At 44.1% G+C, this 27,631-nt stretch overlaps 1 protein-coding gene across 4 annotated transcripts in view; it reads right to left on the bottom strand.

Moving 5' to 3' along the window:
* The window catches only part of LOC122552544 (zinc-binding protein A33-like), a 35,459-nt gene extending 8,342 nt beyond the window's left edge, over positions 1 to 27,117 (bottom strand). The window contains exons 1-7 of one of the 4 annotated variants that reach the window (XM_043695233.1): positions 26,482 to 27,110; positions 21,229 to 21,324; positions 17,555 to 17,788; positions 16,100 to 16,122; positions 14,156 to 14,271; positions 11,374 to 11,903; positions 4,614 to 4,807 (exon numbers count right to left, since the gene is read on the bottom strand). In XM_043695233.1, coding sequence (XP_043551168.1) covers positions 4,772 to 4,807; positions 11,374 to 11,903; positions 14,156 to 14,271; positions 16,100 to 16,122; positions 17,555 to 17,788; positions 21,229 to 21,324; positions 26,482 to 26,895 — 1,449 coding nt within the window. In that variant the 5' untranslated portion in view covers positions 26,896 to 27,110 and the 3' untranslated portion in view covers positions 4,614 to 4,771. Of the gene's footprint in view, positions 1 to 4,613; positions 4,808 to 11,168; positions 11,904 to 14,155; positions 14,272 to 16,099; positions 16,123 to 17,554; positions 17,789 to 21,228; positions 21,325 to 26,481 lie in introns of those variants that run through there. The other 3 variants (XR_006312413.1, XM_043695234.1, XM_043695231.1) reach the window with 3 other exon arrangements.
* Positions 27,118 to 27,631: the final 514 nt, after the last annotated feature.

Genomic DNA, 27,631 nt, shown 5'->3' with positions numbered 1-27,631 from the left:
CTTAGCTCATCTCACAATGTCATCCAAGGTTCCCTGATTTTGCCATTTCTATCCCTAATTTTCACAGGAACAAGTCTATCCTGCACTCTAATCAACCTCTCATTAAAAGCCTCTCACATATCAAATGTGGATTTACCTTCAAACAGCTGCTCCCAATCTAAATTCCCCATCTCCTGCCCAATTTTTCGATAGTTGGTCTACCCCAAATTTAGCACACTTCCTTTCAGACCACTCTCATCTTTGTCCATGAGTATTCTAAAACTTAGGAATTGTGATCACTATTCCCAAAGCAATCTCCTACTGAAACTTCAACCACCTGGCCGGGCTCATTCCCCAACACCAGGTCCAGTATGGCCCCTTCTCGAGTTGGACTATTGACATACTGCTCTAGAAAACCCTCCTTGACGCTCCTTACAAATTCTGCTCCATCTAAATCTCTAAAACTAAGTGAATCCCCATCAATGCTGGGAAAATTAAAATCTCCTATAACCACCGCCCTGTTGCTCCTACATCTTTCCATAACCCGTTTACATATTTGTACCCCTACCTCACACTCGCTGTTGGGAGGCCTGCAGTACACCCCAACATTGTTACTGCACCCTTCCTATTCCTGAGCTCTACCTACAATACCTCACTGTTCATGTCCGCCATAGTGCCCTCTCTTAGCACAGCTCTGATATCCTCTCTGACCAGTAATGCAACTTCTCCACCCCTTTTACCTCCCTCTCTATTCCTCCTGAAGCATTGATATTCTGGGATATTTAGTCGCCAGTCATGCCCTTCCCTCAACCAAGTCTCAGTAATAGCAATAACATCATACTCCCAGGTACTAATCCAAGCCCTAATTTAGCTGCCTTACCTTCTACACTTCTCACATTAAAACAAGTGCACCTCAGACCACCAGTCCCTTTGTGTTCATCATCTGCTCTCTGCCTACTCATCCCTTTGAACAGTCATACTCCTCAATATTCTGCCTTTCTGTGTTTTATGTCTGAAGTGAATAACCTCACAGTTCTTAACATGGTATTCTAGTTAGCTCATACACTTAACCCACTCCAAGTTCTCCTGAAGCTCCTCTTCATCTCCTCACAACTTCAATCCCCTACCAGTTTACTGTCTTCTGTAAATTTAGAAACACTATGATAGGAATCGACATCCAAATCATTGATTCAGATTGTGAAGTGCTGTGACCTCCTGCTTGCTCACTACCTCACATCCTGAAAATAATCCTAGTCTCTGTTAACTAATTCGCAATGCTAACTGGTACATGAAGCCCGGTCCCACATGCTTTCATTTTATTTACTAACCTCTTAGCTTGAGACCTTATCAAAAGCCATCTGAAAATCCAAATGCCCCACATTCACTAGTTCTGCTTTCTCTATGATACAAGTAACATCCTTAATAACACCCGAGCAAATTTGTTAGTCATAATTTTCTTTTTGTACATCCACGTTGACTGATCAATTGTGTTAAATACCCAGTTATCATATCTTTTATCATAAACTCTACTACTTTCCTGCTGAAGACATCAAGTTAACAGGTCTGTACTATTCCATTCTCTCTCACCCTCACTCTTTAAATAGTGCAGTTGCACATTACTTTCTGATCTGCAGAGACTACTCCAAGATTTTGAATTTTGAAATATGATTGCCAATGTATCCACCATCTCCAAATTCCCCACCTTCAACACTTTGATATCCATGGCATCTAGTCCTTGGGAATTTAACAACCTTCAATCCAGTTAATGTTTTGAGTACCATCTCCATACTTATTGATATTAATTTTATGAAGGAAGAAGTGAGGACTGCAGATGCTGGAGATCAGAGTCAAAACGTGTGGTGCTGGAAAAGCACAGCAGGTCAGGCAGCATCCGAGGAGCAGGAGATAAGCTCTTCATGAGGAATGTGATGAAGAGCTTATGCTTGAAATGTCGACTCTCCTGCTCCTCGAATACTGCCTGACCAGCTATGCTTTTCCAGCGCCACACTTTTTATCTCAATTTTATGAATCCTAATTTATTTTGGTTCCTAATTTTCATCAGATCCTTTGTTCTCTAGTATTTCTGGGAGATTTTATGTATCTTCCCCATAACTCCTGATTCCCCTGTTGATTAAAAATCTGTCTCTCTCAGCCTTGAATATACTTAATGACCCAGTCTTGACAGCCCTCCACTGTAAAGAATTTTACAGACTGATGGCCCTCTGAGGTGTACTGCAGTGATGAACTTATCAGACAATGAGATGCCAGCGAGGGAGGACATGGAGCTATTTTCCTGCAGCAAGGATAACGGGATGATTGCATCCAGAGTGTTGACACAAACTAAATCGTGTTTCTGGGAGAATGTTCGTCACTTCAGGAATGTGTAGAAACCAGACAAACAGCCAACAACAACTCACAGACAAATCAGTAAAAGACCTGATCATAAAGATTATGTAGGCTATACAAATGCAGGGGAGGTGGAAATGGGACAGACTGGATAAACAAACAGTTTCTGTTAAAGAGTAATGTTAAACTTTATCCAGCATGTATATTGGATAATGAAAACCAAATACATAATCTGAAATGAAAAAAAGAGAATGCTGGTGAGACTCAGCAGGTCTGGCAGCATCTGTGGAGAGAAAAACAGAATTAACATTTTGAGCTAGTGACCCTTCCTCAGAAGCCGCTGGAAAATAGTGATCCTTTTGCTGCAATGCAAGCTGGGGGAGGGGGGTGCCTGGGGGGACACAATACCTCATTTTGCACTTGGGCAATAGGAACAAGAGGAGGCCATTCAGCCCCTCAGACCTGTTCCACTTTTCAATGAGATCATGGCTGATCTGTGGCCCAAGTCTATATCCCTAATAACTTTGTTCAACAAAAGATTGTCTCGCTGAGATTTAAAATTAACTACTGACCCAGCAACCACTGCCCTTTGTGGAAGAGAATTCCAAACCTCTCCCACCCGTTGTGTGTGGAAATGCTTCCTGACATCTCTCCTGAATGGTCTGACCCTAATTCTCAGACTATGCCTCTAGTTCAGGAATCCTTGATCAGTGGAAATAATTTGTCTCTATCTACCCTATCTTTTCCTGCTGATATCTTGACAACTTTGTTAATATCAAGACTTAACCTTTTCAGTTATAGTGAAAGCAACTAATTTATACAATATCCCCTCATAACGTTATGGCATTTAGATCTCAATATTGAGACCCACAAATGGATGACATCTGTCCTCTATTTTACTTACATCCTACATCATCCCTGGCTGGGTCTTGTTTCTATCTCGTTCGCTTTGCCCTAGCAGAGTGGATTTATTTTCACACTGATCATTTGCACCTATTTTAGATCTCTATTCCTCCTTTACCAGCATCATTATTGCCTTTGTCTTTTACTTTGTGCACCTTCATTATCTGTTCCACTTGCTCCCCCCCCCCCCCCCCCCCCCCCCTTCTGTTGCGCTTTTCCAGCAACACATTTTCAGCTCTGATCTCCAGCATCTGCAGTCCTCACTTTCCACTCAAAACATTAACTCTGTTTCTCTCCGCAAATGCTGCCAGACCTGCTGAGTTTCTCCAGCAGTTTCTGTCTGATGTATTGACTAACTAGGATCCATAATGTTTCTGTCTCTTCATGAAGCTGTGACTGGTCATTGGGATATGTCATCAAGTGTAATTGTTTTGGATCAGAAGCCATTAACATTAGACCTTTGGCAATGCAGCATCCCCTCAACACTGGATTGGAGGGTCAGATTTAAATTTGATGCTCAAATATTTGCAGTGGGACTTGTCTGCACATTTCTGTGTGTGATTTCATATTCCATTGTATGTGTTGTCTATTATAGTGTGTGAAATTGTTTATGTATTCCTTTGTGGGATTGTTTGTATATTTCTCTGTGTTTAAGGTTCTATTTTATATGTTTATTCATTCACAGATCTGAGTAACACTGGCTGGGCCCAGCACTTATTGCCTGTCCCTAGTTGCCCCTTGAGAAAATGGGGATGAGCTGCCTTCTTGAACCGCTGCAGTCCACATGCTGTAGGTAGACCCACAATGCCCATAGGAAGGGAATTCCAGGACCCTGCGACACTGAAGGAATGGTGATATATTTCCAAGTCAGGATGGTGAATGGCTTGGAGGGGAACTTGCAGGGGGGTGGTGTTCCCATGTAAATGCTGCATGTGTATGTGTCAGTGTGTATGTCTGTGTATGTGTGTCAGTGTGTGTGTTTGTGCATGTAAATGACATGTTTACCTGTGTAGCAGTGTGCAGGATTGTCTGTTAATGTGTGTGTGTGTGTGTATTCTTGTTTTGCCCATTGCTCCTGGCTGCTGTTAATGAGTGACTATGATGCTGCTGAGTGCCTGACTGCGGCTGGTACTGGGAGTGATCTGTCTGAGCTCAGCGGCTGAATACAGATAAGGGCTTTGCAGCAAGTTGCAGCATCAGACGTGGCTGATGAGAACAGGCCAATGCCTTGGACAGCTGCAGACTCACTCCTGGGAAATGAAGGAAGTAAGGGCACCAGGAATATTTTATCATAAATTCTATACACTCTACAGCCAAAACCATCTAAATCTGAACAAGTTATGTTCTGATTAACAATAAAAGCTTGTGTTTATAAAGCAGCACTATAGAAGGAAGCGCAAACCAGGCAAAACTTGACATTGAATTTAAAATGACGGCATTAGGACAGATGATTCATACCGTGGTCGAATAGGCAGGCTTTAAGCAGGTTCTGAAAGGAGGAAGGGAAGGAGATGCCGATGTTAGGGTCTTTAATGGGACACACTCACTGACATGGGATGGGCTGTGGTATAGATTCTGTCTGTGGACACAGTGAGGACAAAGATAGAATAGATTCTGTAAACACCCAGACAACATTGAAATAAAATCCCTATTTATTTGAAGTTGTATAATTAATACAATGAGAGTATGATATCAGCTTGACACAAGGACAGGAGGGAACCGTTATGTCTCGACAGGGGAGGGGAAAGAGACAGAAATGGCAGAGGAACCATTGATTGGAATGTCCCAGTTTGTTTTGGTTCTCATTATTCTCAATGGTTGACATGGCAACCACCATCAGTTGCTGCAAAAATTCTCTGGTTCCTTCAAGAAGGAATACTTGCTCTCCTTACCCAGTCTGGCCTTGATGTGCCTCCAGACCCACAGCATCGGGGCTGACTCCTAATGGCCCTCTGACAAGGCCGAGTGAGACACTCCATTCAGGGGCAATTAGAGACAACAACTAGAGACAACAATTAGAGACAACAACAAATGGTGGCCCAATCGGCAACAGCCACATCCCCTGAGAGAGTGAAGTGTAAAAAGCACAAGGAGGCAACTGAGAGTGTGGACAGAGAGAAAGAGCGAAGGACAAAGAGACAAATTGAAACAGAGGGATGCTGGCAAATGAAGAGACCAGAGAAGAGGGTGACAGTGGAGGAAGACCAAAGGGAAAGGAGAGAGTTAGTAGCAAACTAGCAGAGGGACAGATGGGGGGGGGAAGGAGAAAGAGCTAGAAGAGAAGGGACTACAGAGGAGATTGCTAGTAAAGAAAGCTAAGACTGAAATTGGAGAAAGGGCTAATATAAATTGTTGTACATAGGAGCAAAGAAATACACATACACAAGAAACACACATACATACATACAGACACACAAACATACAGGCAGATACACACACTCACACATACACAAAGACAGATTTACACACACAGACACAAGCACACACATACACAGACACATACATAACCACACAATCAGACAGATGCACAAACACAGATACACATACAGACACACAGACATAATCACATAATCACTCAAACAGACACACAGAGACAGATTTGCACAGTCATAAGTACACACACACACGTATTCCAATGTGCTGATAATGTTTAATGATGGAAGCTGGGAGGAAGTTGGTGTGGAGCACAATCTCTGCCATTGCAGAGGTGGACTGGATGGACTGTGCTGTAGACTGCATGTGTGGAAAGAGTGAGGATAAAGGTAGAATAGATTCTGTAAACAGCCAGACAACAATGAAATAAAATCAATCTTTATTTTAATTTGTATAATTCACAAACTTTGTCCACTTGGGGACTTTGCTTGTTCCAGAGCCTCATTGTGGGAGCAGTTGCTTTCCCACTTTGTTATAACCCTGTCATGGTCTCATGGAGCTTCAATAAAGGAGAACAAATATCACAGTGAGAAGGCTCTGCCGAGGTATTACTGACCTGCAACAATCATGGGAACATTAACCTTTCTAACTAAACCAAGGACATGCTCAGAAAGAATATGTTTCAGAATTCTCGAGAAACTGGCTGAGATTGAACAGGTCCCACAGGGCACAGCACTGACCGGGAACTTACTTTCAGGGGCATCCTGCAGACTTTACCAGGATCCATTTGCTTTCTGCTCCTAAACACTCCCTGTTACATCCTTCCCACATCCAAATGAGGGCGTGTTTAGATCACAGAATGTGATTCCCTTCTGGTGGTTTTATGTTCCAACCATATCTGATTGCTCCATGGATCAACTCCTTGCATGTGGGTAATGTTTTACAGCCAGATAACTTTCCTGTTACTTAACCTCCACCATGACCCTTGCTGGGCCCAGACACCCACCCACAGGCCACACGAGCCCTGTTAGTTAGACTCATACGTCCAGGCAGAGATGGCCCGGAGCATGATTTGAACCTGCCACCTTCTGGCTTCCAGATGCAACAGCAACTCACCAAGACAGTGCAATTCCCAAAAACACGGCTGCACTTTCAATCCAATCCCAAAGTAGGAGAAATTCCTGAGCCCAAAGAACAAGTGAAGATTCAAACACATAAAGTATACCAATGAATATCAGGGCTGTGTAAACCCAGCATCACAGAAACAAGGGAGAGAAATATAATATACTGCAGATGCTGCAGCTCTGCAACTAAATCAGAAAATACTGGAGAAACTCAACAGCTCTCACAGCATCTGACAAATGCTGATGGAGGGTCACAGGACTTGAAACGTTAACTGTGTTTCTCTCTCCACAGCTGCTGCCTGATCTGCTGAGTTTCTCCAGTATTTTTTGTTTTAAAACAAAACTGAGGTGGAACACGGAGAGTGTGGCCTGGTCATCTCTCTGTGTTCACTGCCTCACTCCTCAGGGCATTGGATCAAGATGAAACGCATTGCAATTCCACCTAATGGGAACAAACTGGAAAGACTTAGGTCATTAGAGTGACATTCAAACGGAAAGTATGTGGGGATCTACTGAAACCTGGTATTCAGGATAAAAATTCTCACAAGTTGGGAGAGTGTGAAATGGAGCCATAGAATTGAAACAGGATTAGATGGATAATGTAGGTGGGATTGACGGGCCAAAGTGTCTACTCCTGTGCTTTTTAACTATGAAATCATTGTAAATAAAAATTGGGATACAGCCACAGTGGCACCACAAAAGGAAAGCCCCTAGATATTGGCTCTTTGTGTTGATTTAATAACACCCCTTTCAATATTGTCGCCTTCAGTTTCAAAGCTCTGCATGGTTGAGCCCACCCTACCTGACCGTACTCACCCTGCCCCCATCCATGGCCCTGCTCCCTCACCCTGCCGGTTGGAGCGTTCCCCGTTTCCAGAGATGGATAAGAGCATTCCCTATTCTGATATCAGGGGGCCACCTCTCTGAATCACTTCACTCCTCTCAGCCCTTCTGCACTGAAAAGCTTCTTAAAGTATAGCACCCAGTGATTGGTTACCTGCCTAACATATCCACACTTTGCTTCCTAATTCCACCACCCAATCAGCAGTGGGATAGCCACACTGGAAATACAAGCAGGAGTTGTCCATTCAGCCCCTCGATCCTACTGAGTCATTCTGGATCAGGCTGATCATTCACCTCAATGTCATAATCCCAAACCATCTCCATATCCCTTGGTGACATTAGAAACCAGAAATGTATTGATCTCTATCCTCAGTGACTAAGACTCCACAGTCATCTGAGACAATGAATTGCAAAGTTTCACCATTCTCTGAGGCGTCAGGAGTGTGATGGAATACAGTACAACCTCGGTTATCCGAACATCTATTTATCCAAATTTCAGATTATCCAGATAAGATCTCAAGGTCTTGATGCTTGGGTAAATTGTGTTATCTGAACATTTGATTATCCAAGCAAAATATGCTCTGCCTGTCGTTTGGATAATTGAGATTGCCCTGTACTCCCCACTTGCCTGGATGGGTGCAGCTCCAACACTCAAGAAGTTTGACACCGTCCAGGACAAAGCAGCTGCTTGATTGGCACCACATCCTCAAGCATCCACTCCCTCCCCCACCGATGGTGAATTGGTGAATTTGGTGAATTTCTGCAGTGCATCTTGTAGCAGCACTGTGCACTATCTACAAGATGCACTGCAGAAATTCACCAAAGATCCTCAGGCAGCACCTTCCAAACCCACAATCACTTCCATCTAGAAGGGCAAGGGCAGTAGATACATGGGAACACCACCCTCTGCAAGTTCCTCTCCACTCACCATCCGGACTTGGAGATATATCACCATTCCTTCACTGTCACTGGGTCACAATCCTGGAATTCCCTCCCTAAGGGCATTAGGACTACATGGACTGCAGCGGTTCAAGAAGGCAGCTCACCCCCACCTTCTCAAGGGACAACTAGGGACGGGCAATAAATGCTGGGCCAACCAGCCACGCCCACATCCTGTTAACACACAAATACAAAGCTCCTTTTCTTTTGGTCATTCCTTGTCTCTGTGAAGCTCTTTTGCACGTTTGGAACATTGAATGTGCTCCATGAGATGAGGAGTCACTGTGGTTAATATCCATTTTTCCAGTCACTCTGAATCAATGTTGAAACAGAAGCCTTTTCAAAGTGAAGCCAGCATCCAGCGTGATTCAATTAGATCCTATTCCCTTTCCATCAAACTAACAGTCATCACCATTTGACCAGCCAGCCCCACAGGGAACACTCTTAGCATCGTGGCATTGGCAGTGATAGAGCAATTAGCAGGACAAACAGCTTTCTCTCAGATTACCACAGAATGAGGCCTCATTTCACTCGGCTACAAATATGGTACATTGCTGTATTCATTTTATCCTGAAGTGACTAAAGCCCCTTGATCACTTTGCGAGCAGACTGTCAGTGAGTGTATTGTTTGATGTGGTCTGTGCTGTTCCTGTGTGTGATCTGCCTGTGTTTCAGGGGATGGCTCTGACCTCAGGCTGTGCACAAATCCTCACAGTCCTCTGCTCCTGATGTTGATGACCATCTCAAAATTGTGATATTTTCAGCACTGACCCTGGGGCGCCATGAAACATTGGAGCAGATGATGAGATATTGTTAACCACGGACTTGGACTTGAAATTCAAATGAGTACAGGCCCAACCTACTCAAACTCTCCTCATAAGACAGCCTCTCCATACCCTGTATCAACCAAGCTGACCATGTCCAGAAGGCCTCCTGAAGGGATACTTGCTCCAATCTGCACTTTTCCATGCCGTTCAGCCCATCAAATCTGCTCCACCATTCAATAAGATCATGGCTGATCATCAGCTCCACTTTCCTCCCTTTTCCTTGTAACCCTTGATTCCCTTCCTGATTAAAAATCTGTCAGTCTCAGCCTTAGATATAATTAATGACCCAGTCTCAATAGCCCTCTGTGGTAAGGAATTCCCACCTATTCACTTCTCTCTGATAGGGGAGATTTCTCCTCATCTCTTCTGAAATGTGTGACCCTTTACTCTGAGGTTACACCCTCTGGTATAAACTCTCTCAAAGCAACTCTCTCCATATCAAGCCTGTCAAAACCCTAAGAGTCTTATATGTGTCATGGTGCTTCACTCTGCCAAACTACAATGAGTTCAGGCCCTCATAGGGAGGGTGGGGATTCAGAGGTGAGGAGCTAGGGGAGACAGCTTCCCTGGAAAGGTGCAGATCAGAGCAAGTATCCCTTCAGGAGGCTGTCTGGATATGGCCAGCTTGGTCAATATAAGGTATGGAGAGCTGTGTTATGAGGAGAGTTTGAGTTGTTGGGCCTGTACTCAGTTGAATTTCAAGTCCAAATCATTGGTAATCAATAACTGATCACCGGTGGGGGGGGCGGAGCTGGGGCAGATAATGCGGATGGAAGAATTACCAAATGTAAATGAATCCAGATTAGAAGCTGTTTGGAGATTGAGATGGACATTTAATTTTGTTGGATTCCCAGAGTTGCAGGAGAACTGGCGAATGGTATTAAGGAGCAGATCAGCCATGACGTAACTGAATTTCTGAGCGGATGGGTGGCAGACAAGCAGGAGGCTGGAAGAACACAGTAAGCCAGGTAGAATCAGGAGGTGGAGAAGTCAGGACTCATCTTCAAAACCCAAAATGTTGACTTCTGATGCTGCCTGGCTTGCTGTGTTCTTCCAACCTCCTGCTTGTCTACCTTGGATTCCAGCGTCTGCAGTTTTTTTGTCTTGAGCTGACAGGAGGGGCTGAATGGTCTCTGCCTGCTCCTTTGATATGACCATGTTCTTACCATGTCTCATATGGGAAAATATTAATTTGTGCCAATCGACCTGTGGAAGTGGTTTGATCATCTAACATCAAGTTCCAGACCTTTCTCACACAGGATTTATAAATAGGGGCCCAGAGATTGGATATTCCGCCTAGGTCTGGCTTCCTTACTTCAGGAAAAACATATTGGAGAAAGACGATTCCAGGTCAAAGGTTTAAATGGTGAGGACGGAGGGAAGCTAGATTTTTTTTATTAAAGCAAAACTAAATGGAGAAGTTCACATTTTGAAAGGTTCTGACCAGATAAGCTTAGAGAAACTATTTAAACTGGCCCAAGATTTGGTCGTCTGGCATTAAAACTCAGAAATTTCATGCCATTGGGTACAGATCAAAGGGAAGGGTTAAGAGAATATAACACATTCTGCATGAGATCAGGTCAGAGAATACTCAGCAATGCAATTAGAATCCCTTTGAAATGAAGAGAGTGAATGTATACAAAGGAAAAGGCTCTTTAGGAAAGGATGGGTAAATGGTCTACAATCATTTACAGGGCTGGCACAGGTATAGTGGGTCTAATGGCCTCTTTCCAGTTCTATTTAAGCTATTTCTAAAGGTTTCTTTATGGGATCCATTGTCATTACATTCTGATGGGATTCTGTTGAGGGACAGAGTGCAGGATGGGTGTGCTACACACACACACACACACACACACACACACACACACACACACACACACACACTTTAGCCTCAGGTAGCACTCTGTGTTTGAAGGGAAATTAAGTGCTGCTCTCTCTTCGCCCAAAGTGCGATAATACTGGGAATTTCACCGGAGAACAAGTGCTTGAGAAACCGTTTGACCGTGTCCAGTCTAATGGCATTAATCCTGTAAAATCACCTTCCGAGGATAGATCTTCATGAGTGAAATGTTATTAGTGTCTTGGAGGAGGTACGGACAGAAATAAGGATACAGCTTCTCTGTAAAGGTGTCTGTGAAGGTGTAGAGTAGGGTCATGTCTTCAAGGTTATAAAAAGACACCTGTCCAGCTTTGTAATCCAGACAAACACGGATGATCTTGGGATTAATGCTGAGCTCTGTGCGCCAAGGTGAGGTGCACGCATAGTATTCATTCCCATCCATCAGCCCAATGGCCCAGAAACCATTCTCTGGATCCACCTTGATGATTCCTTTCCTCTGGATGGATTCTTGGGCCACTCCTAAACACCAACTGCTCTGCCCCCTCACGTCCACGTCCCAGTGGTGCTGACCTGAACTGTACCCCTCCAATCCCAGCACCGAAACACAGGAGTCAAACCGCTCTGGATTGTCTGGCAGCAGTTGTTTGTTGGGGCTGTATCCCATCATGGTCAAATCCTGCGACAGAGAGAGCCAAGGAGCTGCTGTGTTTGGGTCCAGGGTCACAGAGGCTGAAGGGACAGAGAACGAGAAGTTAAGGCTGAGCTCTTCACAAAGTGTTAAATGTCAAACGAGAGTACTGCTGGTCACACACATACATGTATATGTCTAATAACAGGCTGTAGGGATGTGGAAAGCAGATCATGTCCTGGAGGAGTTCATGAGGAGGTACTGGGGCAGTCACTGGGCTAGAATCCAGAATTCCAGGTCATGTTCTGAAGGACATAGGTTTGAATCCCATCATGGCAGACAGTGACATTTGAATTCAATTGATAAATAAATCTGGAATAAGAGGTGGCCATACAGTAACCAAGTAATCATTGTTAACTGTCCCAAAAAAATAACACAAATGTCCTTCAGGAAAGGCAATCCACCTTCCTTACCTTGTCTGACCTATATGGGACTCCAGACCAGAGGAACGTGGTTGACTTACCTTCCCTCTGGGTAATTAGGTTTGATCAATAAGTGCTGGCCCAAGCAGCGACACTCAGAATAATAGAAAGTGTTCCTCCTGTCTGGACAATAATCCAGAGGAGCCAATCAATTGTGAACATATAACTTTTCTCATTTCTATTCCTATTTATTCCAATAACAATTGAGTTTATCTAAGCTTGGTACCATCACAGGAGTGTAATAAGTTTACACTTGACATTGAGCTGAACAAAGAGCATATTTGGCCCAAAACTTGTTCAAAGAGATAAGATTGAAGGAGGACAAGGAGTTTCTGGCAGGGAATTCCCAAGTTAGGTCCTCATCAGCTCAATGTACACCTGACAAAGACAGAGCAATGGGAATTGGAGGGGGAATGCTCAAGAGGCCAGAATTCCCGGTGTGTAGACACCTTGGAGGGGTCTGGGGCTGGGGTTGATGGGGGCTGGAGGGTGATGGGGGCTGGAGGGAGGTAGGGGGAGCTGAGGAATGGAAGGATTTGGAAGTGGCAACCATCTGGTGAAGCAGCAAGTCAACATGAGCATGGAAGCCAGTTCCTGTCACTGGCTCTATCTGCAGAGAGTCGGTTGATATTTCAGTTTGATGGAGATTCACTCTGTGTGAACTGTTACAATTGCTGCATTACTTGACCAGAGTCAGCGTGGGTGAGTGAGCACAGAGGGAATAGTGAGTGGGATTTGGTGGGAGCTCATATAGAGGCAGCAGAATTTCAGGCAGTGGGATTTTGGAAGGTGGGATAAAGACAGCCAAACAGAGGGAGAGTTAGAATGGTCACGTTTGGAGGTAACACACATGCTGATGAGAGTTTCAGCAGCACACAGATGGAATTTGGGCAGGACTGGGACAATGTTACAAAGATGGAAGTTGGTGGTCATGGCAACGGAGGTTTGCAGAGCATCAACTAAAGCCTCAAGGATGATTGCGAGCAGCCTGGGTCAGCTTAATACTACAGTCAGGCAAATAGTAGACACATTTCTTAGCTGGCGAGAGATTTGATTCTCCTGGTTTGATTAAAAATGAGAGTTACTGTCACAGATTTCCATATATCCAATAATCCATTCTCAGCTCAACGTATACATTATTTGTTAGAAAATTGAAATGCTGAAATTGAAGTTAGTACTTAATAGTAAAACGTACATGCATATCTTCCATAGAAAAGTTCATTAAGATTACAACAAAAGATACAGGAGGAGGCCATTCAACCCCTCAAACCTTCTCCACCATTCAACAAGTTCACAGCTGATCCGACATTGCTCCCGGTCTATTCTGCTGCCCCGTAACCCATGTTTCCCTAACTGATCGAGAATCTCTCTATCTCAGTCTTAAATACACACAGGCCCCCACAGTTCTCTGTGGTAAGGAGTTTCATAGACTCACAGCCCTGTGAGAGAAGGAATTCCTCCTCATCTCAGTCTGAAATTGGTGCCCCTTTATTCTGACACTGTTCCCTCTGGCCCTAGACTCTCCCATGAGGGGGAACACTCTCTCAGCACTGACCCTGTCAAGCCCCTTAAGAATCCTGTAGGTTTCAATGAGATCGCCTCTCACACTTCTAAACCCCAGTAAGAGTCCCAACCTATTTAACCTTTGCTCATAAGACAATCCCTCCATCCCAGGGATCATCCCAGTGAATTTTCTCTGAGCTGCCTCCAATGAAATGATACCTTCCCTAAAATAAATAATCCAAATGTGGTCTCGCCAGCAACTTGTACAGCTTCAGCAAGACTTAATAGAGTTTATCCTTTTATTCTATTATAACAGAGTGGAATAATGTTACAGCTGGATAATGATGCATTGCCAATATGTTACACACCTGGATTGATCATGTTCAGCATCTTCTTCCAGACTTTGTATTGCAATGATCCAACATAACGACCGACATTAATCATGGCAGAGACTGTCTCTGGACACTGGGGCGTGCAGTTTGCTCTGTAAGCAGACAACGTGTTGGAGGCGTTAATGCTGTTCTCCTTCACACGCATTCTGAGGTCACTCTTGTACATTAAAAATGAGGAACTGCTGATTTAAACTCTGCCTCTCCCTGAGATGGGAGGAAGTAATTTAAGAACCAAAACAAAGGAAAAAGGTTCAGCTGACTATCACTTGAACTCTTCTTAAGGAGTTTATGTACATTTTGAAACACAGCACAAATGCAGCATCTTTGATTCCACCTGGAGCCTGTAGCTGAGAGTTGGCTTTCACTGATGTGGATGTCCTCTGTGATCCTGCTGAGCAGCGAGACTGAAGCTCACCATCACTGCTTTGCTTTCATTTTCTGTCCTTCCAATAATAAACTCAAGTACCTCTTTATCCTCACCCTAACTTTCCCCAGCTCTTTTCGTGATCAGTGCACATGAAGACCAGGCTCAAATCAACACAATCATTCGATTAGATTACATTACAGTGTGGAAACAGGCCCTTCAGCCCAACAAGTCCACACCGACCCGCCAAAGCGCAACCCACCCATACCCCTACATTTACCCCTTACCTAACACTCCGGGCAATTTAGCATGGCCAATTCACCTGACCTGCACATCTTTGGACTGTGGGAGGAAACCGGAGCACCCGGAGGAAACCCATGCAGACACGGGGAGAACGTGCAAACTCCACACAGTCAGTCGGCTGAGGCGGGAATTGAACCCGGGTCTCTGGCGCTGTGAGGCAGCAGTGATAACCACTGTGCCACTGTGCCGCCCACGTGGTTTAAATTCTGCTGATGTCCTGACAAGACTCAACCCGAAGTCTCTGAACTCTCACAGCCAATGAGGTATTTCTGTAACACAGCCACAGGTTGTAATGCAGGGAGTGAAGCGATCAGTTTTTACAGATTCCACATCACGACACTGAGTGCATAGCTAACGCAGCTCATTAGCTTAAAGCACTTGGAGGTGCTCTGTGGTGATAACAGACGCAATATAAATTCAAGCATCTGCAAACAACAATGGCCAGATCACCTTGCTGAATGATAGTTAGTGAAGGTTAAATATTAGTCAGGGCATTGGGAGGCACCCTCTGCTTCCAGTGGCTGGGAGATATTCCTTCTCTATCTAACAGGGCAGATGTGGCCTCGGTTTATCATCACAGCTGGGAGTGATAGCAGGGCTGAATGGCCTGATCAGGCCATGCCATGCTACATTCCTCAGTGCTGCAGGAGACACTCAGTCGTGTTTGTGTCTGAGATTTCCTCCCACAACCTTTTAGCTCAAATGTTCCGGCTCCTGCTGCCGAGCAGCTCAGACCAGGCTCAGCTCCGGTAATTTCAGTATCGGGGTTACTCAGCACTCCCGAGAAAGAGGTTAGCTGGCCTCATCAAACCTCTGCCCATCATCACAGGGTCACGAGTCTGATGGTTCACCTCCATGAACTCACTCAGGGAAGGAGCTAAGATTAGATTAGATTCCCCACAGTGTGGACACAAGCCCTTCAGCCCAACAAGTCCACACCCTCCAAAGAGTAACCCACCCACACCCATTTCCCTCTGATTAATGCACCTAACACTACGGACAATTTAGCATGGCCAATTCACTTGACCTGCACATCTTTGGACTGTGGGAGGAAACCGGAGCACCCGGAGGAAACCCACGCAGACACAGGGAGAATGTGCAAACTCCACACAGACAGTCGCCGGAGGCTGGAACCGAACCTGGGACCCTGGTACTGTGAGGCAACAGTGCTGACCACTGAGCCACCATACCACTTCTAAGTATGGAGTCTGGAAAAATTCAGAAAGCGAGGGGCAGCCAGGAGCTGTTCATACCTTTTCCTTGTTGCTGGAAGACTCTGAAAGAGAAAACAGAAAGGGTGAAATGCTGAGTAACACGGACAAACTTGTTCATCCATTCCCAAAAATTCTTCTGATGATCCTTAATGAGAACTGACTGACAAATCTATGTAACGGACTGACAAGGGACAAAATTTATTTATCTATGCTTTCATTCATGGGATGTGGGGGTGTCTCTGGCCAGTCCAGCATTTATTGCCCATCCCTAATTGCCCAGAGGGCACTTAAGAGTCACCCACGTTGCTGTGGGTCTGGAGTCACATGTAGGCCAGACCAGGTAAGGATGGCAGTTTCCTTCCCTAAAGGACATTAGTGGCCCAGATGGGTTTTTCCTGACAATCAACAATGGATTCATGGCTTATGAATTATTATAATGATTCCCCATTAGATCCTTAATTCCAGATTTCTATTTAATTCAATTCCCACCATCTGCCATGGCAGGATTCAAACTTGGATCCTCAGATCATTACATTACAGTCCAGTGATAATACCATTAGGCTAATGTCTCCCAAACATTACACTGCACGTAAAATAGACAATGTTTGACTAAGGCAGGTAGTAAGAGAATAAAGATATGGTGGTTTTGAACAAACGAAAATAAAATTTACCAAACAAAGGAAAGCAAAACAATCCACTGTATATACAATGTATATACATATAATATACGATGTATGTGTATATATTGTGTAATAAAATGTGTGCTTGAATATCCAGGGTTGACATGGGGTAAATGAAATGCAGCTGACAATCTGAGGTTGATGCCTCACCGAGAACATCACATGGTGGTGTAGAGCAGCAGGTTCTTTAGTGTCTGTGTTAACAGTTCTCCCTAAACCACCCCCACCCGAATCTGACCAGACAGCTCCTCAGCTCAAAGTGTTTGGGATCTCGCTGTGATAGCAAATCACACTGACATAAATATCACCGGCAGGCATTGATATGGCTATGGCGGTGGAGCCGGGTTTGAGCTGGTGTGGTACCCGGTGACATTGGTAGGGTCTGTATTGACGACGTGCAGTGAGGACTCAGTGGTGAGGGCACTGGTGGAAGTGAGATGGCGCTGAAGGCTGGTGTCTTTAGTTTCTGCAGCAGTGGTGCGGTGGAGGGGACTCATGTCTGGCCATGGTGGAGCACTTGAGAAGGAGTGTAAAGTTTAACACTTTTTCTTTATTTCTTTATTTTTCTGCCTTTATATTCTATGTTTTGGTTTATTTTTCTGTGTTTTAAGATGGTCCCGGAGTGTGGCAACACTTTTCACTGGTGTAAAAATAAATAAATCAAATATGGTGTGTTACAGTTGGAACCGAACACAGAGGATGTTAAATAAAAGGACATTAAATCAATCCTTCCTTCCATCTCTCTGCTGGTTAGTTTCCCACTAACCCAACCCTCTGCCTGTAACCTCATGCTCCCTGAGCTACTGTTACTTACCAGTAAGAAAAGGGCTGAGTCCCTTTGACTGAGCTCACTCTCGATTGACTGAATGGTAGCTTCTAATGAGGAAATATCCTCAGAGACCTCCTTGATTTTTTGTTTCATTAACTGAACATGATGTTCTTCCTCTTTTTGGAGATTGCTCATGAGAATCCTCTCTTCCCGGTGAAGGAAACAGTGAAGCTTCTGAAATTCCTGTTTGATCTGTTTCTCAGTTCCCGAAGCCTGGCTCTGTTAGAAACCAAAACAGTTTGAGTCTGACAAACAAATGCAAAATACTGCAGATGCTAGGGATCTGAAATATAACAGAAAGTGCTGAAGAAACTCAGCGGGTCTGGCAAAATCCGTAGAAAGAAGTCAGAGTTAACATTTCGGTTTGAGTGACCCTTCCTTCAGGTCTGGTACAACTCTTCATCAGAACTCATCTGAAGCAGAGTCATATCAGACTTGTAATGTTAACTCTGTTTCTCTCTCCACAGACACTACCAGACCTGCTGAGTTTCTCCAACACTTTCTCTTTTTTTTGAGTCTAAAGGATTTGCACTTGGCGGATCCTTGTTGACTGGGTGGAAACTGCAGTGTGAGATGTTTTTAGGAGCTGGGGGCTTTAGCTTTGGTGGATTATTGCAAAGAGGATATGTTCCATTTGCTGGAGGGTTATATTTGTGGGAGAGTTATCCCTGGTAAATTACAGGCTGTTTTTGCCATGGTCTGGATCAGTCACAGCTGGGTGTGTGAGTCAGGCAGCAACACACAGCCAAGGAAAACACTGAACAATAACTAGTTTCACATTTCTCAGATCCAAACAAACTCAGCCTGAGATCAATGGGTGATGAGGAAATGCTATGAGGGGGAACAAGGGGTGAACACAAACACTATATTGTTGCTGAGAAAGGATAGTGGGATATATTGTGCTGGCATTAGCCCACTCTCCTTAACGTTGTCATCCAGATCTGGGAAGCTATGCACATTGACTGAGGAGAAATCGAACTGCAGTTCAGTGGAATGAGAAATGTTACATTGCGTGTTTGGAGTCAAGGTCCTGATCCATAGTCTATCAACATGAAAATGAAAGTAAAATTCTGACAACGCTAGAGACTGAAAATATAAACAAGCAGTTCTGGCAAACAGTCAGGCCAGAATCGAATTGTCAACTCTGTTTCTCTCTCCACAGATGCTGCCAGACCTATTTGATACTATTAAAGGATGTTATTAAACTGGAAAGAGTGCAGAAGAAATTTACAAGGATGTCACCTGGAGTCAATGGGAGAGGTTGGACAAACTAGGATCTTTCTCTTCAGATCATAGGAGACTGAGGGGGGACATTATAGAGTTATATAAGATCATGAGAGGCATGGACAGGGCGAATGCACTCAGTCTTTTTTCCCCAGGGTTGGGGAATCAGGACTAGAGGACATCAGTTTAAGGTTAGAGGGGAAAGAATAAAAGGGAACCTGAGGGGCAACTTTTTTTACACAGAGGGTGGTACGCATATGGAATGAGCTGCCAGCAGAAGTGGTTAGGTGGGTACGTCAACAACATTTAAAAGGCATTTGGACAAATACATGGATAGGAAAGGATTAGAAGGAAATGGGCCAAGTGCAGGGAAATGGGGTTAGTGTGGATAGACATTTCGGTCAGCATGGATCGGTTTGGGCCAAGGGCCTGTCTCCGTGCTGTAGGACTCTACAACCTGCTGAGTTTCTGTTTGAATTGTAGTGTTTCTGCATCAGATTGGCTATGGATTCTGGCTTTGAGATGAGAGAGACTATCTCACTTCACTATCTGCACTTGTAGTTCATTGATAAAGCTTTTTCGAAACGAGCTGAAAATGCCAACTCCACTCACGGGGTAATTACTCAGCTTCTGAGGAGTGAAGACAAATCCTGCTTCCCTGTATTTTTTTCCCTGTCTATCTGGGCACAGGAACCATCTAGGAGAAAGTGAGGACTGCAGTTGCTGGAGATCAGAGCTGAAAAATGTGTTGCTGGAAAAGCACAGCAGGTCAGGCAGCATCCAAGGAGCAGGAGAATCGATGTTTTAGGCATAAGCCCTTCTTCAGGAATCTGACCTGAAGCCTGACCTGCTGTGCTTTTCCAATAACACATTTTTCAGCACAGGAACCATCTATTCAACTCACTCCTTCCTCAATGCTCTCACACCCCCATCTTCAGCATAAATACCATCTTTCCCAACTACTATCAGCTCTGAAGAAGGGTCACTGGACCTGAAACATTAACTCTGTTTTCTCTCTCCACAGTTGCTGCCAAATCTGCTGAGTTTCTCCAGAAGTTTCTGTTTAAGGTTCAGAATTCCAGCATCTTTAGTTCTTGTTTTATTTAATTGAAACATGGGCATGCTTTATAGTGTTATTTAATCACAAGATATGGGCATTGCTGTCTGGGACAGTATTTATTGCCCGTCCCTAATTGTCCCTTGTGAAGTTGGGGGGGGGAGCTGCCTTCTCAAACCGCTGCAGTCCATGTGCTGTGGGTTGACCCACAATGCCCTTAGGGAGGGGAATTCCAGGATTTTGACCCAGTGACAGGGAATGAACAGTGACACATTTCCAAGACAGGGTGGTGAGTGGCTTGGGGGGGAACTTGCAGGGGGTCGTGTTCCCATGTATCCGCTGCCTTTGTCCTTCTCGATGGAAGTGGTCGTGGGTTTGGAAGATAGTTGTTACTTTTTATACTTTGTCCACTTCTGACCTGTGACTAACTCTCATACTAACTTTAACATTTCTGGTTAACCACAGATATTAGATCTGTCCCGAGAAATATTTGTTACACATTGGAATGTAACTATTCCATGCATTCAAAATATTTCCTTACATCTTGGCCTTTGTATCCCTATCGACCTATCCTGAAATCTCAATTAGTCAGCCTTGCTTTCATGCCCTTATTTAATTTCAAAAAAAGTCTTGGGCCCACTTTTCTCTCCCTTGAAATGAATGTAAAATTCAATCAAATTGTGTTTGTTGCTGCCTAGTGGGACCTTCACTATGAGGCAAAAGTGAGGACTGCAGATGCTGGAAACCAGAGTTTAGATTAGAGTGGTGCTGGAAAAGCACAGCAGGTCAGGCAGCATCCGAGGAGCAGGAAAATCGATGTTTCGGGCAAAAGCCCTTCATAGGAGCTGCCTGATGTGTTTTTCCAGCACCATTCTAATCTAAACTCCGGACCTTCACTATGAGATCATTAATTAAACCTGACTCATTGCACAATACCAGATCTGGCATTACTTACTCTATGGTTGGCTTCAGTAGTTAAGGTGATCATTTTATTTTTGTTATTGCCTTCACTGAATATTTATGTGCATCCGTGACAATTTGGACATGTTAACCTTACTCAAATTTCCGTGGAATTAGTATTTAACGTATCCAGATCTGCTTTGCAGATTTTGGGGTTTACATGTAACTTTTGAACTATCAGTCCATGTGGGGAGCACTATGTGAGTGAGTGAGTGAGTGAAGACTGGGTCATCTAAAACAACAAAACTGCATATTCACAAACATTCATGACAATCTTATCCTTATTCACTTACAGGCCACGGATTTAGAATTCTAATTCTGAAGAGGGACAAAAAGTTTTACTTTATTTCAGAACAAGGCTTGATGAACCTAATCTTCAAGGTTAGTTCTGCATTGAGCGTAATCGCTGGGAACTTACTTTGATGTGCTTTAAGGTGAGCTCATACTCATTTCTGATTGCACTGAATTTCACCATCTTGGATTGTAGAGACTTCATCAGGATCTTCAACTCTTCCTGAAAGAATAATTGTTGAAAGATTCAGTTTTATAATGGCTCATTGCCTAAAGCAAGAGGAAGAGAGTATGAGTGTGATAACAACAGCTTGGGCTTGGGGACTATAGGCAAAACATCAGGGACCAGTGTGTTCAACAGAGATTACTGAAGTCGACACACGGAGATTCTATTTTTTCATGGCCACAGGAAACAGCTGCAAATTATACCGAGGTCTGACACTTTGTGAGTTTCTCACATTGATGCTTTAAATAAATAAATGGTTATAGCATTGTGACGCTAGCAAGAAGGCTCACACATTACTACTGACCATTTCTCTGCAAGTGGAAAGGTATATTTTGAGTAACAGAGTGAACAGAACAACAGGGTTAGTGCCATAGAGCGCGAAAGCATACAAGACCCGATGGTCCATCAAGTCTGTACAACCACCTCACTACAGACTTCCCAAGCCCGATGGACACACCATACCTTTATAAGATATAGGAGCAGAATTAGACCATTTAGTCTGCTCCACCATTCGATCATGGCTGATATGCTCCACACCCCCATTCTCCTGCCCTCTCTCCATATCCCTTCAACCTATTACCAATTAAACTTCTGTCTAACTCCTCCTTAAATTTACTCCCCGTCTCAGCATCCACCGCACTTTGGGGTAACAGCTTTCACAAATTCATAACCCTTTGGGACAAGTAGTTTCTCCTCAACTCCAAAGACAGAAGTTTCAGAAAGTCTGGCTAACTTTAGGCTTCTGTTCAATGGGCTAGTAATTCAGGATTGTATTCTAAGTGAGTGACATGAAAATTTATGTTCTCAATCACTTGAAAGATACATTGAAGATATATTTAACATCGATTCAATTTAAACAGGCAGATAAATATGTGGGAATGATTTCGATCCTACAAGTCAGATGGAAGTGGACAGATGGCCAATTTAACCTGAGATTAATTACACACTCTGGAGAGCCATATCCAACCTTTTCTGATATTAACAGATGTTTTAGGTCAGGCAGCTGAACCCAAACCTGTTGAAGTGCTAATTCATGTTGTAAAATATTTTTGATAACATCATCAGAGCATGAGGAACAAATGAGGGTCAATTCCTTACATGACACCTTCCAAATGCACAACTATTTGCATCTAGAAGGACAAAGGCAACAGATAATGGGAACACCAGGCCCTGCAAGTTCCCCTTCAAAACCCTCACCATCCTGACTTGAAAATATATCCCTGTTCCTGCAATGTTACTGGGTCCAAATCCTGGAATTCCCTCCCTAATGATATTGTGGGTCAACCTACAGAACACAGACTGCAGCGGTTCAAGAAGGCAGCTCACCTCCACCTTCTCAAGGGGCAACTAGGGACAGGCAGTAAATATTGATCCAGCCAGTGACACCCACATCCCATGAATGAATGATGTAAAAATCGAATGCTTTGCAGCCACAAACTCAGAGTTGGGGGGATAGCGGAGTTGCTATTGCTGAGACAGGGCTCAAGGCAACCAGGACATGGACTAACAGAGCAAGTCTATTGATACAGGGGCACAAGTAAAGTTTGTGAAGCAGGATGAAATCACTGCAATGAAAAGAGAGGATATTGTGCTTTTTGAACTATAATTGACAAAACACATGCTTAAATCTTGAACTTTTTAAAAAGAATACTCTTCAACGCCAAGAAAGCTCGCTTCAACAGCAATGAGGCTGCAGCAGCAAGGAACAGGGATTGAATAGAGACAACCCATCCACAAGACTTTCACAGAGATATCACAGTGACCCATTCTGGGGGGGGGAATAAAGCCACTGAATTTTGAACGCAGATAGACAAAGTCGGAGATAATGTGGCTGAGAGGCCTTTTGCCCTCTCTCTCAATTGTTGAAACTCTTATCATCAAAGTGTGTGAACTGACAACAGTGCTTCACCACTCATGCAGGGCTCCTAAAGAAAACATGCATTTACCTAACTGTCTCCCAAAAGTAGACTTTGACCAGCCACAACTGATCCAGGAAGACACCCTTGTTCCAACAGCTTAGATGTACAAGTAACTTCAGCTACAGGTCAACATTTGGGACGATCCATTAATGACCCCTTTCACCTGACTTCAACTGTCACCTGGTGAAAGTTCTTTGAAGACGAGACCCTTTACTTTTTCACACTTGTGTCTCTGTGTGTAGTATGTGTGTGTGAGAGAGAGTGTGTGTGTGAGAGAGAGAGTGTATGTGTATGTGTCTGTGTATATATGTGTGTGTGTATGAGTATGTGCGTGTGTGTGCGTGTGAGTGTAAGTGAGAGAAAGAGAGAGAAAAGGGCAGATATGTAATTGCACGGTTTGAACATTTTGTTATTAATCTTTATGTCATTGCTTGAGTAAGTTTTCTTTGTAACAAGTTAGTCTGTTAACAAATGAAATGTGGTTGCATCATTTTTGAAACTATACGGAATAAACCTGATACATAGATCATTGGTAATATGCAATGACCAGTCAAGGGATAAGGAATCAGTTGACTCACTCCCTGCTAGCTCAGTTGCAATAACACAATGAGAGGAAAATTGTGGCTTTACAGGAAGCATTCAGAACAAGGAAGGGATAAGGGCTGCTGTAAGAGTTGGCTACAGAGTCACTTGGTGTCAGTGCTGAAGTGCTCCTTTACACGGATGCTGGGATTAGGTATATGGGTAGTAAGACGTTTTAATGGGGAACTGTAACTTTCAGGTAGATTGGTGTATGTCTGGGATGTCCTGAGTGTGTCTGGAATAAATTTCTACAAGAATAAGTGAACAGAAAATGTGAGAGTTAGTGTAATGAACAACAATAATGAGTTAGTTACAGCCTAATGCTGCATAAACATTTATCAAAGAGTGATCATTATATGAACAAATTCAACATAATATTTGAAAGAAAGAGAGAGAAAAATGTGAAACAGCTGCTAAGATTGTAGTTTTGGGTGAGACTAATCTAATTGTGATAAGACACTGTCCACAATAAACTGGGCAAATCTGTCAGTGGGAGAGACTAGATTACTTACAGTGTGGAAACAGGCCCTTCGGCCCAACAAGTCCACACCGACCCGCCGAAGCGCAACCCACCCATACCCCTACATTTACCCCTTTACCTAACACTAGGGGCAATTTAGCAGGGCCAATTCACCTGATCTGCACATCTTTGGACTGTGGGAGGAAACCGGAGCACCCGGAGGAAACCCACGCAGACATGGGGAGAACGTGCAAACTCCACACAGTCAGTCGCCTGAGTCGGGAATTGAACCCGGGTCTCTGGCACTGTGAGGCAGCAGTGCTAACCACTGTGCCACCGTGCCACCCACAGAGAGGATGGGAGAATTTAATGTAGTACAGACAACAAAGAGGGATAAGGAACAGGGTAAAACTTGACAACTTCTAACACAGTTTCAAAATTTGCAGGTGATACAAAACCTGGAAGCTTTTTTGTGATTAGGAGGATTGTGTAGAAGTTCAAGAGGACAGAGACAGGCTGGGATGGCAAATTATGTTTAATGCAGAGAAATGTGCTGTGATTCACTGAGATAGAACATGGAGAGACAATTTAAATTACAGGATCCAATCGGAAAGGGGCTGCAGGAGCAGAGAGACCTGGGTATGTGTGCGCTGAAATCATGGAGGATGGCAGGACAGGGTAAGGGAGTGATTAATGAAGATCAAGGGAAGCTGAAATGTTTTACCTTACTCTCACAATACAAGGAAGAAGAGGAGTTTAGACCACCCTTGACATTTCAGGCATAAGCCCTTCTTCAGGAATGAGGAATGTGTGCCAAGCAGGCTAAGATAAAAGGTAGGGAGGAGGGACTTGTGGGAGGGGCGTTGGGAATGTGATAGGTGGAAGGAGGTTAAGGTGAGGGTGATAGGTGGAGAGGGGTTGGGGGCGGAGAGGTCGGGAAGAAGATTGCAGGTCAAGAAGGTGGTGCTGAGTCTGAGGGTTGGGACTGAGACAAGGTGGGGGGAGGGGAAATGAGGAAGCTGGAGAAATCTGCATTCATCCCTTGTGGTTGAAGGGTTCCTAGGCGGAAGATGAGGCGCTCTTCCTCCAGGCGTCGTGTCGCCATGGTCTGGCAATGGAGGAGGCCAAGGACCTGCATGTCCTTGGCAGAGTGGGAGGGGGAGTTAAAGTGTTCAGCCACAGGGCGGTTGAGTTGGTTGGTGCTGGTGTCCCAGAGGTGTTCTGTCCACATTACTGAGGAATTCCTACACATTGCTGAACACTGGTCAGTAGCCAGTGACACTTGGGGATGGTGAAGGGTCATTCTGAACATCAAGCCCTCATGCTATGACAGGCTGGTCAGCAGCTAACTGAAACCATTGACCTCACACTGGATTTACATCAAGAGGGCACTGTTTCAAAATCAGGAGCGTCTCGTTTACTCACGAGGAGGAATTTCTACTTTCAGTAGTTCGCAGGTTTGTGGAATGCTCTTGCTCTTGGAGATTGGGTCATTAAAAATATTCAGGGTTGAACTAGACAAAGAGACAGAACTGACAGGAAAATGTAACTTTGACCAAAGCCTGATCAGCCACAATAGTACAGAATGGCAGAGTGGGTTTAAGGGGTTGAATGGTCTATTCCTGCTCCTGAAAGGGATGAACTTGTGTTCCTATTGAAACCCTTGGCTAAAAGCCCACATGCAAAGTTAAAGGGCCAGATCCAAACTTTAAAAACATAAAGCTGCTGATGGGTTCCAGGGGCACTATATTCAGATCATGTACAGTCAGGGCCATACACAGTAGGGAGAAGGATGAAGTAGCTCAGCTGGAGTTTGAGCAGTGTGCTGCACGGCCTGTCTGTTTTTCTGCTGTCTGGAATAGCCATGTAATACTCCTCTGGAAAATCATGCATTGTTACACAATGATACAATGGATTCTGGTTCAGTTGGCAGTTGGCAGATTTTCAATCTCAAGACAAAAACAAAAGAGGAAAAATAGATTTTGAGCAGACCTTACAGGGCAGTGCTCTGCCAAGAGCTTCTTGAACATTCAATTCTGTGCAGTTAATGCTGACCCTCTCCTACTCTCCCACTCAGGCAGTATACGGTATAAATATGTCAGTGTGCCTCAAGTGCTGTGTTTATAATTATTGCTCCCAAGTATTTGGGCAGCAGACTACCCTCTCCTTTACTGATCCTTACTCTCACCATACCTTTGACTCTTTAGTTGCTTCCTCCAAGGGACGACATCTATGGTTTTCGTGCTTTTTTGAATGCAGGCAAACGACACACATCACCTCCTGGTCCTCCTGACAGTACAGCTTCACAAGCTCCTTGTGCAGACTACACACTGGGTCTGGCTGACTGACCTCCTGCTCTTTTGTAAACTCCTTGAGAAAAGATTCCACAATGTTGGCCAGTGTGCGGTTCCATTTTAAATCTTTGATGGAATACATTTCCCTGCAAACAGGACACTCAGAGTTCCCTTTCTTCTTCCAGTAGCTTGTCAGACAAGCCCAGCAGAAATTGTGTTGGCACGGGGGAGCGACAGGGTCCTTGAAGATATCCTGACAAATTGGGCATGAGAGCTCATCCTCCAGCCAGGATATCTTCCCTCCTGCTTCCATTTCTCAAAAAGATGTTATTCAAACCAGCTGGCTTCCTGTTGATAGTGCAGCCAGCAGAAAGTCATTGCAACGTAACCGATTCTGTTTCTGTTCCTGTTTTTAATTAAAGGGGCACTGTTCCACTGACAGTATTAGCAAGGTTATTCTTTCACAGAAAGGAACAAATGTGAATCACTTCAGAACAAAAACGTTGAGCAGGATGGTGGTTTTATAAGAAAATAGCACAAAGAACACAGAACATTACAGCGCAGTACAGGCCCTTCAGCCCTTAATGTTGTGCCGACCTGTGAAACCAATCTGAAGCCCATCTAACCCACACTATTCCATTCTAATCCATATGTTTATCCAATGACCATTTAAGTGCACTTAAAATTGGTGAGTCTACTACTGTTACATGCAGTCGTTCCACACCCTTACGACTGTCTGAGTAAAGAATCTACCCCGACATCTGTCCTATATCTATCACCCCTCAATTTAAAGCTATGTCCCCTCACGCTAGCCATCACCATCTGTGGAAAAAAGCTCTCACCATATCTACCATATCTGTCCACCCTATCTAACCTTCTGATTATCTTATATGTCTCTATTAAGAGACTTCTTAAACTTCTTCTCTCTGACAAAAACTGCCTCAAGTCCCTCAGCCTTTCGCCATAAGACTTTCCTTTCATACCAAGCAACATCCAGGTAAATCTCCTCTGAACCCTTTCCAAAGCTTCCACGTCCTTCCTATAATGCA

The sequence above is a fragment of the Chiloscyllium plagiosum genome, chromosome 9 (assembly GCF_004010195.1).
Source record: "Chiloscyllium plagiosum isolate BGI_BamShark_2017 chromosome 9, ASM401019v2, whole genome shotgun sequence".
NCBI classification, from domain to species: Eukaryota; Metazoa; Chordata; class Chondrichthyes; order Orectolobiformes; family Hemiscylliidae; genus Chiloscyllium; species Chiloscyllium plagiosum.
This window is presented reverse-complemented; position numbering and strand designations above follow the sequence as displayed.